The sequence below is a fragment of the Pteropus alecto genome, unplaced genomic scaffold (assembly GCF_000325575.1).
Source record: "Pteropus alecto unplaced genomic scaffold, ASM32557v1 scaffold177, whole genome shotgun sequence".
NCBI classification, from domain to species: Eukaryota; Metazoa; Chordata; class Mammalia; order Chiroptera; family Pteropodidae; genus Pteropus; species Pteropus alecto.
Genome location: NW_006442207.1, coordinates 12,404,374 through 12,419,222, shown reverse-complemented (window position 1 = coordinate 12,419,222; position 14,849 = coordinate 12,404,374). Strand labels below are relative to the sequence as shown.

At 47.3% G+C, this 14,849-nt stretch overlaps 1 protein-coding gene across 4 annotated transcripts in view; it reads left to right on the top strand.

Moving 5' to 3' along the window:
• WBP1L (WW domain binding protein 1 like) overlaps positions 1-9,026 on the top strand; it is a 56,170-nt gene extending 47,144 nt beyond the window's left edge. For all 4 annotated transcript variants that reach the window (XM_006920900.2, XM_025039152.1, XM_025039153.1 and 1 more), the window contains 2 exons: positions 5,208-5,369; positions 6,663-9,026. In XM_006920900.2, coding sequence (XP_006920962.1) covers positions 5,208-5,369; positions 6,663-7,402 — 902 coding nt within the window. In that variant the 3' untranslated portion in view covers positions 7,403-9,026. The remainder of the gene's footprint in view (positions 1-5,207; positions 5,370-6,662) is intronic.
• The last annotated feature ends 5,823 nt before the right edge of the window (positions 9,027-14,849 follow it).

Genomic DNA, 14,849 nt, shown 5'->3' with positions numbered 1-14,849 from the left:
CTGACACGTGCTGAAAGCAATGAGGTGATGCAACTGTGTTGCCATCCCGTCTCACCCTGTAGGGGTGGCTTTGTGGGGAGATTCAGTGAGGACAACACTTGGGGACAGACAAAGCTGTTGCCAGAGGCCACACCCTAAATGTCAGAATTCTGTGTTCTGGTACAAACAGGAAAAAAAAATCAGGATTCTATTCATTTATAAATCTGTAGAGAGAAGGAATGCTTTTTTTTTTTTTTTTTTTTTAATGATAACTCATTCTGGCAAGAGATACATGTGGGAACACTTAACAGATTCTAAACACATTTATAATTACAAAGCAGATGATAAAAATACGCGTAGCATTTGTAATGGAAAAAAGTTGAAGTTATTCAGAAATAGAGAGCAAATAAACAATAATATAATCTTTTTTCATATAATAACTCACCTTAAAGTTAAATTATTCCTCAGATAAAATTTTTATTGAGAAAAAAGTATTCTTTTGGCTTTTGGTGAAAATGGCAGAGTAAGTAAATGCTGTGCTTGCTTCCTTTCATAACCACATCAGAATTACAACTAAACTACAGAAGAGCCATCATTGGGAGCCGCCTGAGGTCTAGCTGAATAGAAGTCCTACAACTGGGGACACACAGAAGAGGCCACCTCGAGATTGGTAGGGAGGGCAGAGATGCAAAGTGTGCTGGTCCCACCTGTGTGGGGTGATTGAGAATTGGGAGAAATATCTTGACTGTGAAGGTCTCCCTGGTGGAGCGAGGGGTCCTGGCCCCACACCAGGTCCCCCAGCCTAGGATTCCGGTGCCAGGAAGAGAAGGCCCCACAACTTCTGGCTGTGAAAAGCAGCAGAGATTGTGCAGAGTAAGACAGAGGGCTAAGGGAATTGCAGGCTTTTCTCTTAAGGGGCTTGTGGGCAGACTTGGTGATGGACTTATTTGATCTGAGCTCCATGGCTGGGGCAGCAGCTCGAAAGGCACTAGGGACCTGTAGGGAGGAACTGAGTTGTATGGCTCCGGGGCGAGGATTGAAACTTCTCCCCTACAGAAGTTTGGCAGAGGGCATTGTTTCTTTGTTGAATCTTCCCCTGCTTGGCTTGCAGACCTGGGAAGGCACCATATCTGAGTCTCCATCACCATAGCTAAGGCTAGTTGCCCCGCCCAGGTGACTCCGAGACCCCACCCCTCCCAATGTGCAGGCCTACCCAAGCCGCTTTCAGTAGATTTTCCATACAAACAGGCTGTCTAGGCTAATGTCACGGACTTTCCTAAACTTTCAAAGGTTCACAAAACCAAATGAGCGGCATCTGGCTTCAGCATGCCTCATACCTCTTGCTGAACTGCCCCAAGCCTGGCACTAGCAGCAGCTGGCCTCAGTTTGCAGCTTGGCCTCTCAGGGCACTTTTAAGCCCAGTGTTGGTGGTGTTTCTCTGTGGATTGCTTGGTAGCTCATGCCAGGTGGCCCCAAGTAGGGCATAGCTTAACTTTGCCTGCAGCAGGGTCTCTCCCAGGAGGCCCCGGCCTGCATGTCTGGTGGCTGGTTTTGGTCTGAGCTGGAGTATCACATGGGGTCATATCTGAGGATGATACACCCGAAGGGCAGACAGGGCAGGCACCAGAGTCCTGGTAAAGTGAATCCTGCTCTGTAGGGTCAACCCCTGCACAACAGCTCCTCCACTGGTCATGTCCAGTCATCACAACCAATCAGCCTGAGAATCCGCCCCTCCCATTGAAGAGCTAACAGCAACCAAGGCTCAACTATGACAGGAAGACACACACAACCCATAAGAGGAACGTACTTGAAGCACTTGGCTCAGGTGACTAAGAAAGACTGTGCCACTGGGACCCACTGCACATATACTACATAAGGTCACTCTAGTAAGAACAAGAGACATAGCAGCCATACCTGATACATAGAAACAAAAACAAGTAGGCAGCCTAAATTAAAGAACAGAACAAAGCTTCAGAAAAAGAACTAAAGAAAGTGGAGACAAGCAACCTTTCAGATGCGGAGTTCAAAACACTTGTTATAAAGATGCTCAGTGACCTTAGGGGAAGAGTAGATAAACTCAGTGAAAACTTTAACAAAGAGATAGAAAACAAAAAGTGGAGATAGAATACATATAAAAAACCAGTCAGAAATGAAGAATTCAATAACTGAAATGAAGAATACCTTAGGAGGAATTGACAGTAGATTAGATAAAGTGGAGGATCGAATCAATGATTTAGAAGATAAGGTAGCAGAAAACATCCAGTCAGAACAGCAACAAGAAAAGAGAATCCAAAGAAATCAGGCTAGTTTAAGGGGCCTCTGAGACAACATAAGTGTACCAACATTTGCATCATAGGAGTGCCAGAAGGAGAAGAGAGACAGCAAGGAATTGGAAACCTATTTGAAGAAATGACAGAACACCTCCCTAACCTGTCAAAAGAAAATAGACATACAAGCCCAGGAAGCGCAGAGTCTCAAACAAGATGAACCCAAAGAGGCCCACATTAAGACACATCATAATTAAAATGCCCAAGATTAAAGACAGAATCTTAAACGCAGCAAGAGAAAAGCAGTTACCTACAAGGGCGCTCCCATGAGACTGTCAGCTGACTTTGCAAGCCAGAAGGGATTGGCATGAAATATTCAAAGTGTTGAGAAGCAAGGACCTACAACCAAGATTACCCAACAAAGCCATCATTTAGAATTGAAGGATAGATAAAGAGTTTTCCAGACAGGAAGAAGCTAAAGGAGTTCATTATCACCAAACCAATATTGTAGGAAATTTTAGAGGGACTTCTTGAAGAAGAAGGAGAAGAAAGAAAGAAGCTAAAAAATATGAATAGTAAAATGGCAATAACTACATATCTAGTTTAAATATAAATGAATTAAATGCTTCAATCCAGATAGGGTGGCCAAATAGATAAGAAAACAAGACCCTTACACATGCTGCCTACAAGAGACTCACATCAGATAGACATATACAGACCGAAAGTAAAGGGATGAAAAAAGATGTTTCATGAAAATGGAACCCCGCCCCACCCCACCCCCCCAAAAAAGCTGGGGTAGTAAAATACCAGACAAAATAGACCTTAAAACAAAGCCTACAACAAGACACAAAGAAGGACCCAGTAATCCCACTTCTGGGTATTTATCCAAACAAACCCAAAACACTACTTCGAGGGGACATGTGAATCGATATGTCCGTTACAGCATTATTTACAGTAGTCAAGATGTGGAGACATCTTGGGTGTCCATCAATAGATGAATGGATAAAGAAGGGGTGGTGTATTGTATACACAATGGACTGTTACTCAGCCATAAAAAGAATGAAATCTTGCCATCTGCAGCAACATGGATGGTCCTAGAGAGTATTGTGCTGAGTGGAGTCAGACAGAGAATATCATATGTGGAAGCTTTTTGAGGGCATTAAAAGGTACAAATTGGTAGTTACAAAATAGTCATGGGGATGTAGAGTATAGCATGAGGAATATAGTTAGTAGAACTGTAATAACTATGATGTCAGATGAGTACTGGATTTATTGGGGTGATCACTTTATAAGTTACATAAGTGTCTAATCACTGTGTTGTACGCCTGAAACTAATATAATATTGTATGTCTACTATAATTAAAAATATATATATATAAAAATTTTAAAGTATTCCTTTTATTTCAAAGAAGTACATGTTCATCTTAGAAAAATTAAGAAGTGTAGATAAGCAGAAAACGAGGAAGCTAGTACCAGAAAAAAATCTACTGTCCTGTCATCCCGGAATTACCTCATGATTAACTTCCTGATCATCCTTCTAGATGTTTCTATGTACTTTTTTTTAAGTAAAAAATGGGATCATATTTTATACTGTTTTGCAATCTGCTTTTTTCATTTAATATCAGAAACATCTTTATATGTCAAAAATAGTATTCTAGGAATGACTTTTTTAATGACTTAAGTTATTTCATGAATATAGTCCCAGAGGAATTAAAAAACCCATCCAGAAATATATTAATTTTTAAAATAAAAGCCACAAAAATAAAATTAATCAGATATTTTTAAAGTTTTAATTTATTTTGTTTCCAGTTTTATCATTTGAAAGAAAATAATTGGGAAAAGGAAATTAAAATTTCTTATGATCCCACTACTTAAACATAAGTCACTACTTTGGTGGTTTTCAATTTCTTCCCATATGTATGTATATTTTAAAGCAAAATTGCTCATTAATTAATTTTAAAAATGTTTAGAAGGCTTTCTTGCATACATTTGAAGATCGGAGAGGGGTTCTTGGGTTTTGCCAAGATTCTCTGAGTAATGATCCGAGAGAACCAGTGGGAGGTAAGAAGAAATAATGCACCAGAGGAAAGAAGGCTGCGGGCCTTATCCCCTGCTCCTCTACCCGTCTCTGGACTGGGAGGAAGAAAGGGAAGCTGCTAATGGCCCCGAGTCTCATGCAACTGTAAGCCAAAAGGAGGTGGGAGTGGATTGTTTGTGACAGTGGGAGATGGAATTGTACCAGATTATGTTATGCACAGAAGAAGTCATTTACACTCCCTAGGGGAGAGATGGACAGGAGGCAATTAGAATTTTCCACCTCTAACTTCAAGGACTCTTGTATTACGGAGGCATATATGGTAGAGAAAAGCCTCTGCTCTTTTTGGTGATATCAGGAGAACTCTGAGAATTTCTTTATCAGGAAGCCCCTCTGAGGCCCCTCGCGGTTGCTAATCTGCCGAGTTGTGGGGATTTTGAGGTGCTCTTTGCTTTTAATAAACAGCCTGGTGTCAGCAGCAGGAAGTGAGCCTGGGAAATGACAGGATTGGGGAAAAGATGCACACCAAGAGAGGCTGAAGCCTCTTTTCAGAGATCTCTCAAGAGAGGAATAGTACACTGTCTAAAAAGGGGAGCATATATAATGCCCTCTAAACCTAAACTACAGGAGGAGAGAGATGGTGCTGGAGAGATGCCTTGGCATTCTTCCCTTCCCCAAGGTCCCTGGAGGCATCCCAGAGTGAGTGACCTTCTTTACTGTCATTCTTACATTTCTGCCCTCTTTCACTCTGGCACAAACATTTATGGAAATGGAATTGAGGTTCTAAATGTGGATTCGCTGGGTGGGCCCGACCGTGCCAGCTTTGACCAGGTGGCCACCGCTGGGGACCTCCCTGTCCTGAGAGCTGCCCCTCTGGCTGGTGTTCACTGTGTGCCTGCCTCTCTGTCTCACCTTCCCCCCGACAGGGTTCTGGCTGGTGTGGACCATTATCATCATCCTGAGCTGCTGCTGCGTCTGCCACCACCGCCGAGCCAAGCACCGCCTTCAGGCCCAGCAGCGGCAACATGAAATCAACCTGATCGCCTACCGGGAAGCCCACAATTACTCAGCGCTGCCATTTTATTTCAGTACGTACACCAAAAGCCACCAACCCCACCCTCAGGAGTGCAGGACGCACAGACTGTGGGCAGCAGGGGTTTGCTTCCTTGGCCAGCACAGAGCAGGATCTCGAAAGTGCGGGAACAAGGGGGTGCTCACCTTAAGCCTAGAGGAGCCAGTGCTGTGGTTGCAGCTCCTTGAAGCCACTGGGCCATGCCAAATCCACACCGGTTGGGTTCTGACCAGGTCTCTTCTTTGGCAGATATTTTTTGAGCCAGGTAGTTGGATGGTGTATGGTATGAGTGAATTAAGATTTAGAGTTCAATAATCTGTAATCCATTTTGTTTACCACCAAGTGATAACGCTGAGCAGAGGCCGCCGTGAAAGGGGCAGGTGTGAGGAGTGACACTGGGACTTCTGAGAACCAAGAAACTCAGTGACTCACTGAAGGGCACTCACCTGATTTCCCTGGGCCTCCTTAAATGTGACCTCTCAAATGGTCAGTGGTAGCTCAGCTATGCAGCTTGTCCAAAGCCATTCTGCACTGTGTTCTACAGAAGAAAGTGGTCACAATGTGGACTTCCACACCTAAAAGGGTTATTTAAGGCTTAGCATAGTGCCTGGCATATAATAAGTGCTCAATAAATGCTAGCGACTTTGTTATAATTAGGTCATCAGTGCCTCAAGGCATTCAGCACAGTCAAAAGATAATTCACCTGGCTTGTCCTTAATAAGCCTTGGATGACAGGTCCCTCACCCTTTGCTGGTATCCCACCTGCACTTGGGCTGAGTAAGGATGAGCTTTGGTTTGCCTTTCCAGACCATCTCTAGCCACCTAGAGGGAGGTAGAACACAGATTTCTAACCTCCCAGAAAAAGGCCTTCTTCGTAGTATACATCTGGAAGAGTAGGGGTAAGAAGAAAGTGTCAGAAGGTCTTGAGGCAGAGTCCCTGACCCTGAGGCCCATGGGATGTAGACGGAGGACACAGTCTGACCATGAAACCTGAGACGTGTGCGCGTGTGGAAACAGGTCCATTCCAGGCCGAAATGATCTCTTGATCATCCACATTTGCCTAACCCTCTGCCTTCACTCCAGACCAGACAAGCAGAAATCTTTGCTTATGAAGCAACTTTAGGGGCTCTCAGGTTTCAAGAAGCTAGATTAGGTTACTCCCACAGCCCTCTGCCCTGCCTTTAACTGAGGGCTGTAGCTGACCACTTGGGTATGCTGGGGGTGGAAGAGACATGTGGAGTGAGCTTTACAGGATGTCCTAGAACAATTGCCAGTGCAGTAATTTCTCCTCCCTACCTCCCCATTTTAGGGTTTTTGCCAAATTATTTACTACCTCCTTATGAGGAAGTGGTGAACCGACCTCCAACTCCTCCCCCACCATACAGTGCCTTCCAGCTCCAGCAGCAGCAGCTGCCTGCACAGTGTGGCCCTGCAGGCGGCAGCCCCCCGGGCGCCGATCCCACCAGGGGCCCCCAGGGGGCGCAGAGCAGCCCCTTGTCTGGGCCCAGCAGAAGCAGCACGAGACCCCCAAGCATCATCGCTGACCCTGAGCCCTCCGACATGCCAGCCAACCCAGCAGCCACCAAAGCCTCTGGAATGGAGCCCAGCGGCTCTGTGGCCAGCCTGGGGGAGCTGGCCCCTGGGGCCTTCTTGGACAAGGATTCCGAATGTAAGGAGGAGCTGCTAAAAGATTACAGCTGCGAGCAGGGCAGCGGCCTCCCTGACAGCAAGGACAAGACGCCAGGCAGACATCGCCGCTTCACGGGCGACTCGGGCATCGAGGTGTGTGTGTGCAATCGGGGCCACCACGACGACCTCAAAGAGTTCAGCGCTCTCATCGACGAAGCTCTGGATGGGCCCCTGGACTTCTGCGACAGCTGCCACGTGCGGCCCCCTGGCGACGAGGAGGAAGGGCTCTGCCAGCCCTCTGAGGAGCAGGCCCGAGAGCCTGGGCACCCCCACCTGCCTCGGCCACCCGCGTGCCTGCTGCTGAACACTATCAATGAGCAGGACTCCCCAAACTCTCAGAGCAGCAGCTCCCCCAGCTAGAGCAGGCCCTGCCTGTGCCCGAGAACTTGGCAAAGCAACCAGGGTAGGGGAGAACCACGAGAGAAGCATTAAGTGACTTTTAGAGCAAGTGGCACAGCCGCTTGGTTCTTTTCCTTTTCTTTTCTTTTTCTCCCCCTCCTCCGCTCCTCCATGTTTGTACATCTCCAGGTGCGGTTCGCCTCTCCCCCCGCAGAAGCGGTGTTGCAGAAGGCCAAGAAGATGGTTCTGTGTCTCATTCCCACCCCCATCCCCTTTTTCCCTTTTTCAAGTCATATTTCACTATCTGAAATATGGGTTGGAGAGATATGTATTTCAGAAGCCCCCAAGGAAGGGGCTGAGACTGTGCCCTGAGGTGACTCTTGGTGATGGAGTAGAATTTTGCTCTGGTGTTAGTGTAAGAGAACCTTCCTGTGTCTCAGCCCGGAGAGGCAACAGGTCTCGGTCCTGGGTGAAGAAAGAAGCCCGCAGAGACCCTGGGGTTGTCACCCCTCGCCATTGTCTGCAGAGCCGGAACTGGGCTAATGCCGTGGGAGGATGAGCAGTGATGGGCACTCGTGCGGGAGGTTGGTAGGGGGCTTGTTGTGCTCTCAAATCCAGACGATGAGATTGATGCATCACTGTCGTTCATCCTTGAGGGGCTCTGGCCGGCTGCAACTGGTTCAGGTGTAGAAGATTATGCTGCCTTCTCTTTAGTTTTTCTTTTAAGAAAACAGAAACAAAAGCGAGCTGAAAACAAGAACTTTACCAGTGGGCAGGCAAGAATTCTGTTCTGGAAAAGGGAAATTTGTGGCCCTTTCCCAAGTTGGCCTTCAACGAGCCTGGCTGCCATTGAGCCAGAAGGAGATGTTTTGTGTACCAGCTTGGGTGGGGCTCTCCCTGGAACTTCTGTGGGTGCACAGGAGGCCCTAAGCCGTGCTGGTGGATAGAGGCGCAGCTTTCTGCATCTCTGCCCTTCGGTCTGTGCCCACAGGTGATCAGGGCCCTCCCCGGTCCCAAGCACAGTCTGCGGGCCTTCCTGTCTCACTGTTCTCTGTGAACAAATGAGGCTGGGGGTCCTGGGGCAGGGCAGCCCCTCAGCCTGGCTCTCACACAGTATTTTCTCTTGATTTCGAGTAAGTTTTTTTTTTTTTTTTTTTAACTGACCACTTGGAGACAATGCCTTGGTTATCTGTGGTTTCATGCCCTTTCCCTGCTACTGACCCCCCACCCCTTGTGAGTGGGCTGACTAATTGTTGTAGCCTAGGTGAAGAGTCTAAGTGGCCCAGGTAGGGGAGTGAGAGCAGCCGTCCAGAAGGACCACAGGATCTTCATGAGTGTAGTTTGGCTTCAGATAACCAGTTGAGCTTCGATAGGAATAATCTGAATGGAGAAAGCAAATAGCCGAAACTAACATTCCCTGCCCAGCCCTCTTCATATGAAGAGTTTGGTTTTTTTCCCCCACTCTTGAATGACGATATTCATACTAGGCATTGACGTTACGGTAAGAAAGGAAAAAAAATGTATATGTATACAAAAATAGACAAACTCAAGGCTGTGAGGTGAACAAGTGTCTGCATTTGGAGTTCACAAAACCAAAATCCATGTTGAACAAAGTGAAGTCCGTATACAATGACGTTTTGGATAACCTGTGTGTGTCTGTCCATTGTGTGTGAGCCCCCAGCCCTATTTTCCTGTGAACAAACTTTGAATGGCAGCCATTCTGCTCACATTAACTACACGTTTAGAGCAAGTATGGCCCTCTCAAGGTAATTTATTTTACGCATTTACTGTTTACTGAACAAATGTCCGACTGTGTGTGTACTTGGGTGTATTCAGCAGCATTGTCGACAGCAGTCCCCAGTGTTTGCCAGAGATACTGTGCTCGAAGTAGAGGTTTTACTCTACCCATCACTGCAATTTGCACATTGCTCCGTGGACACTCGGAGGCCTGTGTTCTGTTCCCTGTCAATGGAAACGTGCTCTGAACCTGTCTGCCTCCTTTGGCTACTCCTGGTCCTTGGTATCAGCTCCCGGGGGATGTCTGCAACCACTCGGGACAGAAGGTGAAGGCGGAACTTCAGACAGAAGCCTAATTGGATCTTCAACGACAAGCTTGTACTAGCTGTGGCCCTGACGCTGGCTCTGCCCAGAGTTGTTAGGAGGGTTTGGCAGACACCACAGGGCTCACCTCCCTCTACTGAGGTCCAGTGATGCAAGCAAGCCAGTGTGGCGAGAGTGGGCGGGAGTGCGTGTCCTTTCCCTCCCCCGCTTTTTTTTTTTTTTTTTTTTTTTTAAAGTCCCAGACAACTCACTGAAGTGTCTCCAAGGAGATCAAGTTTTACCAAAATGAATCCTTCAGTTAACTGATCAAATGGATGAATTCTGGCCCTCTCAAGTTTCCTTCCCCAGTAAGAATGGGGAACTGGTCAGAGTGTTAACCACAGGGTTCACTGCAGTGTCCTACCCTAAAGGCACAAGAAGAATGAAATGGAACCTGTGGACCTGGGCTCGATTCCCAAGGCTGCAGTCTGGCCCCTGCTACAGGAGGCTACTCTGCGTGGAGAGATGGAAATGGGGAGTTGAGGGACTGGTTAGGGGGCCAGGGAGATCTGAGTGAGTTTCCAGGTAAATGAGATGGAAGGGGGGTTGGTGGAGGGTTTGGTGCTACAGTCAGAAGATTTGCAAATGCTAACACATTCCTATGTGAGGCACATCACCATTTGTCAGTTATTGTGAATATGTGTATTTTAAGCAATAAGATTCAGCTGGTCAGACTTTTCTGGGCAGTCTCGGTGACGCATTTCCTGTGCTGTGATTGTTCTTGAAGACGGAGTGGCTCTAACCACTGTGAGAAGCCCAAATAAAATTGATCCCAAAAGCCTCTACTGTGCTTTTTTTCTTGAAGCATTTTTTTTCCTTTTACCTCTACCTCAGACTTCAGGGATTCCCACCTCAAGATTCTTAACCACAAGCACTTTAACCTTCACCACACAGAGGCTGAGATAAGTCACACAGCAGCCAAGGACAGACAGGCTCCTGCGCCAAGCAGGAGCCCCAAGGCCAAGGGCAAGCCGGGTAATGCTGCCGCTCAGGCCACACTTTGTTCTGAGGAATTTCCCCAAAACCCTCGCCCTTCCAAGGGAAACGTGTCTGACATTGGAATACTCTGTAAAGCGCCATAAACATGTTAAAATCAGACCCCCCCCAAAACAGAAACAAGTCTTATCAGATACCTCGAAGCTAAAACAAATTCAAGAGGAAGCAAGCACTCTGAAATCTCTCATAATGATGTGATGGAAATGTGGATGGGTGCTTAGCCTTGGACTTTAATAGGCAAGAAAAGTATTAGTCTCTTACTGGGTGCCCAGCAAGCACTGTGCTGGAGCCTAAGGAGAACGTGAAAATATGTGACAAGATCCCTGTCCTCTAGAAGCTAAACTATAGTTAGGAAGACAAAACACACCCCTGTGAAATAGTCAACTAGCAGTATGACGTAGATTGAGATGCGGTGAACAGTACAAATGAAGAGACTCTTGAGGGATCATGGGAGGTAGTTGGAGGTCTTACCTACCAGCCAGGAACCTCAGAACTGACTTAAGCCACCGCTGTACCAACATCTGCCATCATGGGACAATTCCTCAGATTCATTGTCATTTTACTCTCTTCGTAAGGCCATCCTCTTAGAACTCTGAGTGGGGTGTAAGTCCCTCTTTGAAGGGAAGGAATAGCCTTCACCTCAACACAGCAAGACCTCTTTGTGGGCAGCTTGCAGGTGGGCAAGATGGGGCGACGTGGAGCCCTGCGGAAGGGGTTCCTGCCTCCCCAAGTGGAGCGTTCACTAATAGGCCAGTGGAGATGCTGGCAGAGAGCATTGTCTTCGCTTGCCTCTGGGTTTATCCTGCAGTCAGCACTATTGTTTCTAAGAGTCCAGTGTAAGCCAGACATGTCCCCACCCCATCTTTGACCCGGGGCCAGAGGATGCAGTACTGGCCCTTTGGGGATGGTTGCTGCCTAGTTCCTTCTAAACTGTTGGGCTCCTCCAAGCAACCTCAGTGGATCCACATTAACATCTAGAGACAGTTCTGTTCTAAAACCACAGGGAGGAAGTGAGGGAGTACATCATCCCTGCCACCTTTAATTGAGTGGCATAGAAACATACAACTCTAACAGGCTGCATGTCAGTCTGCACATACCCTTGAGACCCAGGTATGTAGGGCCCCCCTCACTGCCCAGGCCCCTGGGTCCCTGAGTTCATATTTCTCAGTCTCTATTGCCCTAGGTGACCAAGTTCAAGTGGAGACAGTACCAGTGCTCTGAAGCATGAACCGGAGTAGCTTTGATATACACAAGAATTTCAGGAAACATTCTATTCTCCAGTTTTCTCTGTTTTCAGCTGAGGAGGAAGGTATAAAAACAGGGTTTGACTCAGGAGGAGGAGCGAGAAATAGGTTTGGCTGACTGTTGGATGAACCTGCTGGAAACCTGATTGAACCTACTGTAAAGGGCAGTGGATCCTGGGAGGTGTTTGGGATCCAGGTTTCCAGCCTGGGGGCGAGTAATTGGCCTTAATACTTAAGAGTCGAGCATTTATCGAGCACCTATCATGTGCTAGGCATTGGGAATGCAAATATGCTTTAGACTGGGCTCCTCTTTAGAAGAGCTAATGGTCTAGAAAGGAAGAAAGGAACGTAAACAATTTTAGTAGCACATAGTAAGAACCGTGAAGCATTTGTGCCCAGGATGCTGTGAAGGAATGTAGCCCACCCGGGTGTTCAGGGCAGCTGTGCTGGAACAGGGACCTCTAAATTGAGCTTGCCAGATGAAGAAAGGTAGAAAAAGAATTCTAGGCAAATGTTCATTTTGTAGATTATTGAGTGCTTACTGTGTACTGGGTCCTGAAAAGCACAAAAAAGCACGGGAGGCCTAAAACTGGAGAGTGTGGGTGTCACGTCTAAACCTGTGAGCAATCTAATCTTTCTAGATAATTGCATTCTGGAAAATGACAGGAGATGAAGCTGGAGAGGTAAGCCGGTAACAAAAAATAATTTGTCTCTATTGTTTCATTTGTCGACTAATTTACACCATGCTGGTTCTTATGTAAGGACCTTACCTGCATTTTTTCATTTCAGCCTCAGAACAGGCCTTTGAGGTAAGAACTGTAATTATTCCTACTTAGGCATTCAGAATTAACTAACTTGTCCAAGATCACACAGCTAATAACCGATAGAGGCAGGATTTGAACCCGCATCAATTGACTTCAAAGCCCATGCAATTAACTAGTTGTAGTGACGGTTGCAATGTTGGTATCACTTGGAGAACTTTTGTTTTCAAAGGTGAGAAGGAACCAGAGGAAGGTGTATTGAGCAGGGGAGTAGCGTGGTGAAAGGTGAACCTGACATCGTTTTCTCAGTATCCCCTTTCACCCTCCTCCCTTGTCATAAGACCCCAAAGGCCCCCCACACCTAGCCGAGCTTTGCCTACCAGAGCCCCTCAGTGCTGAAATGGCCTCCCACCTGGGACAGGTGGTAGGGGCCCCTCAGTGTTCCCATTCACAGGGAGGTTTAACCCCTTAGAAACAGAGTCTCAAGAGGTAAATCTCTGCTGCGTTGTCTTTGTATCTTTTCCTTGCAAGAGTGTTTTGCTGTTTCTCTGAGGGGAGAGAGAGCTTTGGATGGCTTGGAGTGGAAGAAGAGGGTTTTTGTCTGATCTGAAGTTGCTGCTCACTTTGCATAAGCCTGCCCCTCACCACGGTCTAGCGTTCCATTGCACATCTCAGCAAGAAGGCTTAAGAAACCCAACCCCTCTGGAAAATGTTACAAAACACCCTCGGTGTGGGAACCAGGAAAAGTTTGTCTCCCGGCTCTCTGCCCACTCCACGGCTGCAAGCAAGCCTGCTCGGCTCTAGGGATGAAGGAGGCGGCAGCAGGCAGGGCCATCTGGAGCTGCTTGAGTCAGTCCCTGGAGGTCCTGTCCTCGGTGGGCCTTTCTGAACACACCCACTCCTCCTAACCAAGTTGGTGGCCTTTGGGATGTTTGTATAGTATCCTTAGAGAAAGATTTTTGTGTGTGTGCAGATCCAGATATAAGCAATGGTAATAGAGCCACTGTTTGTCAAGGCACTGAACACGTTGCCTAGGTCAGTCCATATTTGATCCTCAGCAACACTCTGCGGCTGGTGATACTATTTCTGTGCACACCTCGGCTGCCCATATTACAGGTGATAAAACTGGGTTTAAGGCCAGTAAGTTGCCCGTGGTCGTTAGGTCTGTAAATGACGACACTGAACCAACTCGCCTCCAAAGCCCACCCGCTTACCTTCTGTGGCTCCCGTCAGCGTGGCACTCCCCTGCTCACACAGCCCTTTCCGCTTTGCATCCTCACCAGAGCCTCAGATAATGGGCAGGACGCGTGGTAAGTTGCCTCCACTTTACAAATGAGGAAACTGGGCTTCAAGAAGCTAGCAGTGGGCCTAAGACCTGGAGTTAGGAAACCGGGAGATCTGGAGCCTAGAACCTGGGTGTTCGGGGCCTCCTCGTCCAGTCCTCTCCCGCCCCCACTCAGTGATTGGATTCCTGTCCTCCAGAGCTGGGTGTTTATACCTGTGAGCGTGACTGGAGAGGGTACTCCTCATTTGCTTCGGATTTTGTGGCCACCAGAGGCCGACCAGGACATTGACACACTCACTCACCCCTACTCTACGCACCAAAGTTGCCAGGGAAGCGGTCCCCTCCCTTCAGAATGAGGACTCTGGGGCCCTGCTCTTCTGAGGAACGGGGCAGCCCGATTCTGCTAGAAGGGCCAAGTCATATAGCTCACGAGAGCCGATTAAATTTTCCGGAATTATACGAGCTGTAGGAAATGGTATTTACCAAATAATGTAAGGTGAATAACATAATGCTACTATGCATCTCTTCCCGACTCTGTGGTCGGTGACATCACATCGGTGGCTTGAAATCAGTCATGATGAGAGAGTTTATGTCATTGCAATCAGCAAAAACTGCAAATCAGAGCTATTCCCCACCACAGCACCAGAAGACTGTTTGTTCAACACTTATTTACCATCACATCATGGTTGAGGGCGTTTGAGGCACAAAAGGTGACTGTGGGATCTTGGTGAAAACCTTCCAGTTTATCCAGAGATCTAGGCTTCTGCATAAGGGGATGGAGTATATCACTGAACCAATTAGCCAAGTGATTTGGAGCACTTGATTCAGTTCTCCTGCGTGGCTAACCTACTTGTCAGGTACTGGTGTTCAGAATGAAGAACGTAATGAGGCTCAGTCTTAAACTCCAGAGATATAGGGGTGACTGGTGTCCCTTGGGGACACCTCATCCATGTAAACCCAGGCAGGTACTCAGATGCATGTGGGATTCAGTACCAAGGAACAGAAGCTGAGTGCCAAAAGGGGGCAATCATGATGGGCTGGGAGTCTTGAGATATGTTCTGGAGGAGGATTTAAGCCCTGGA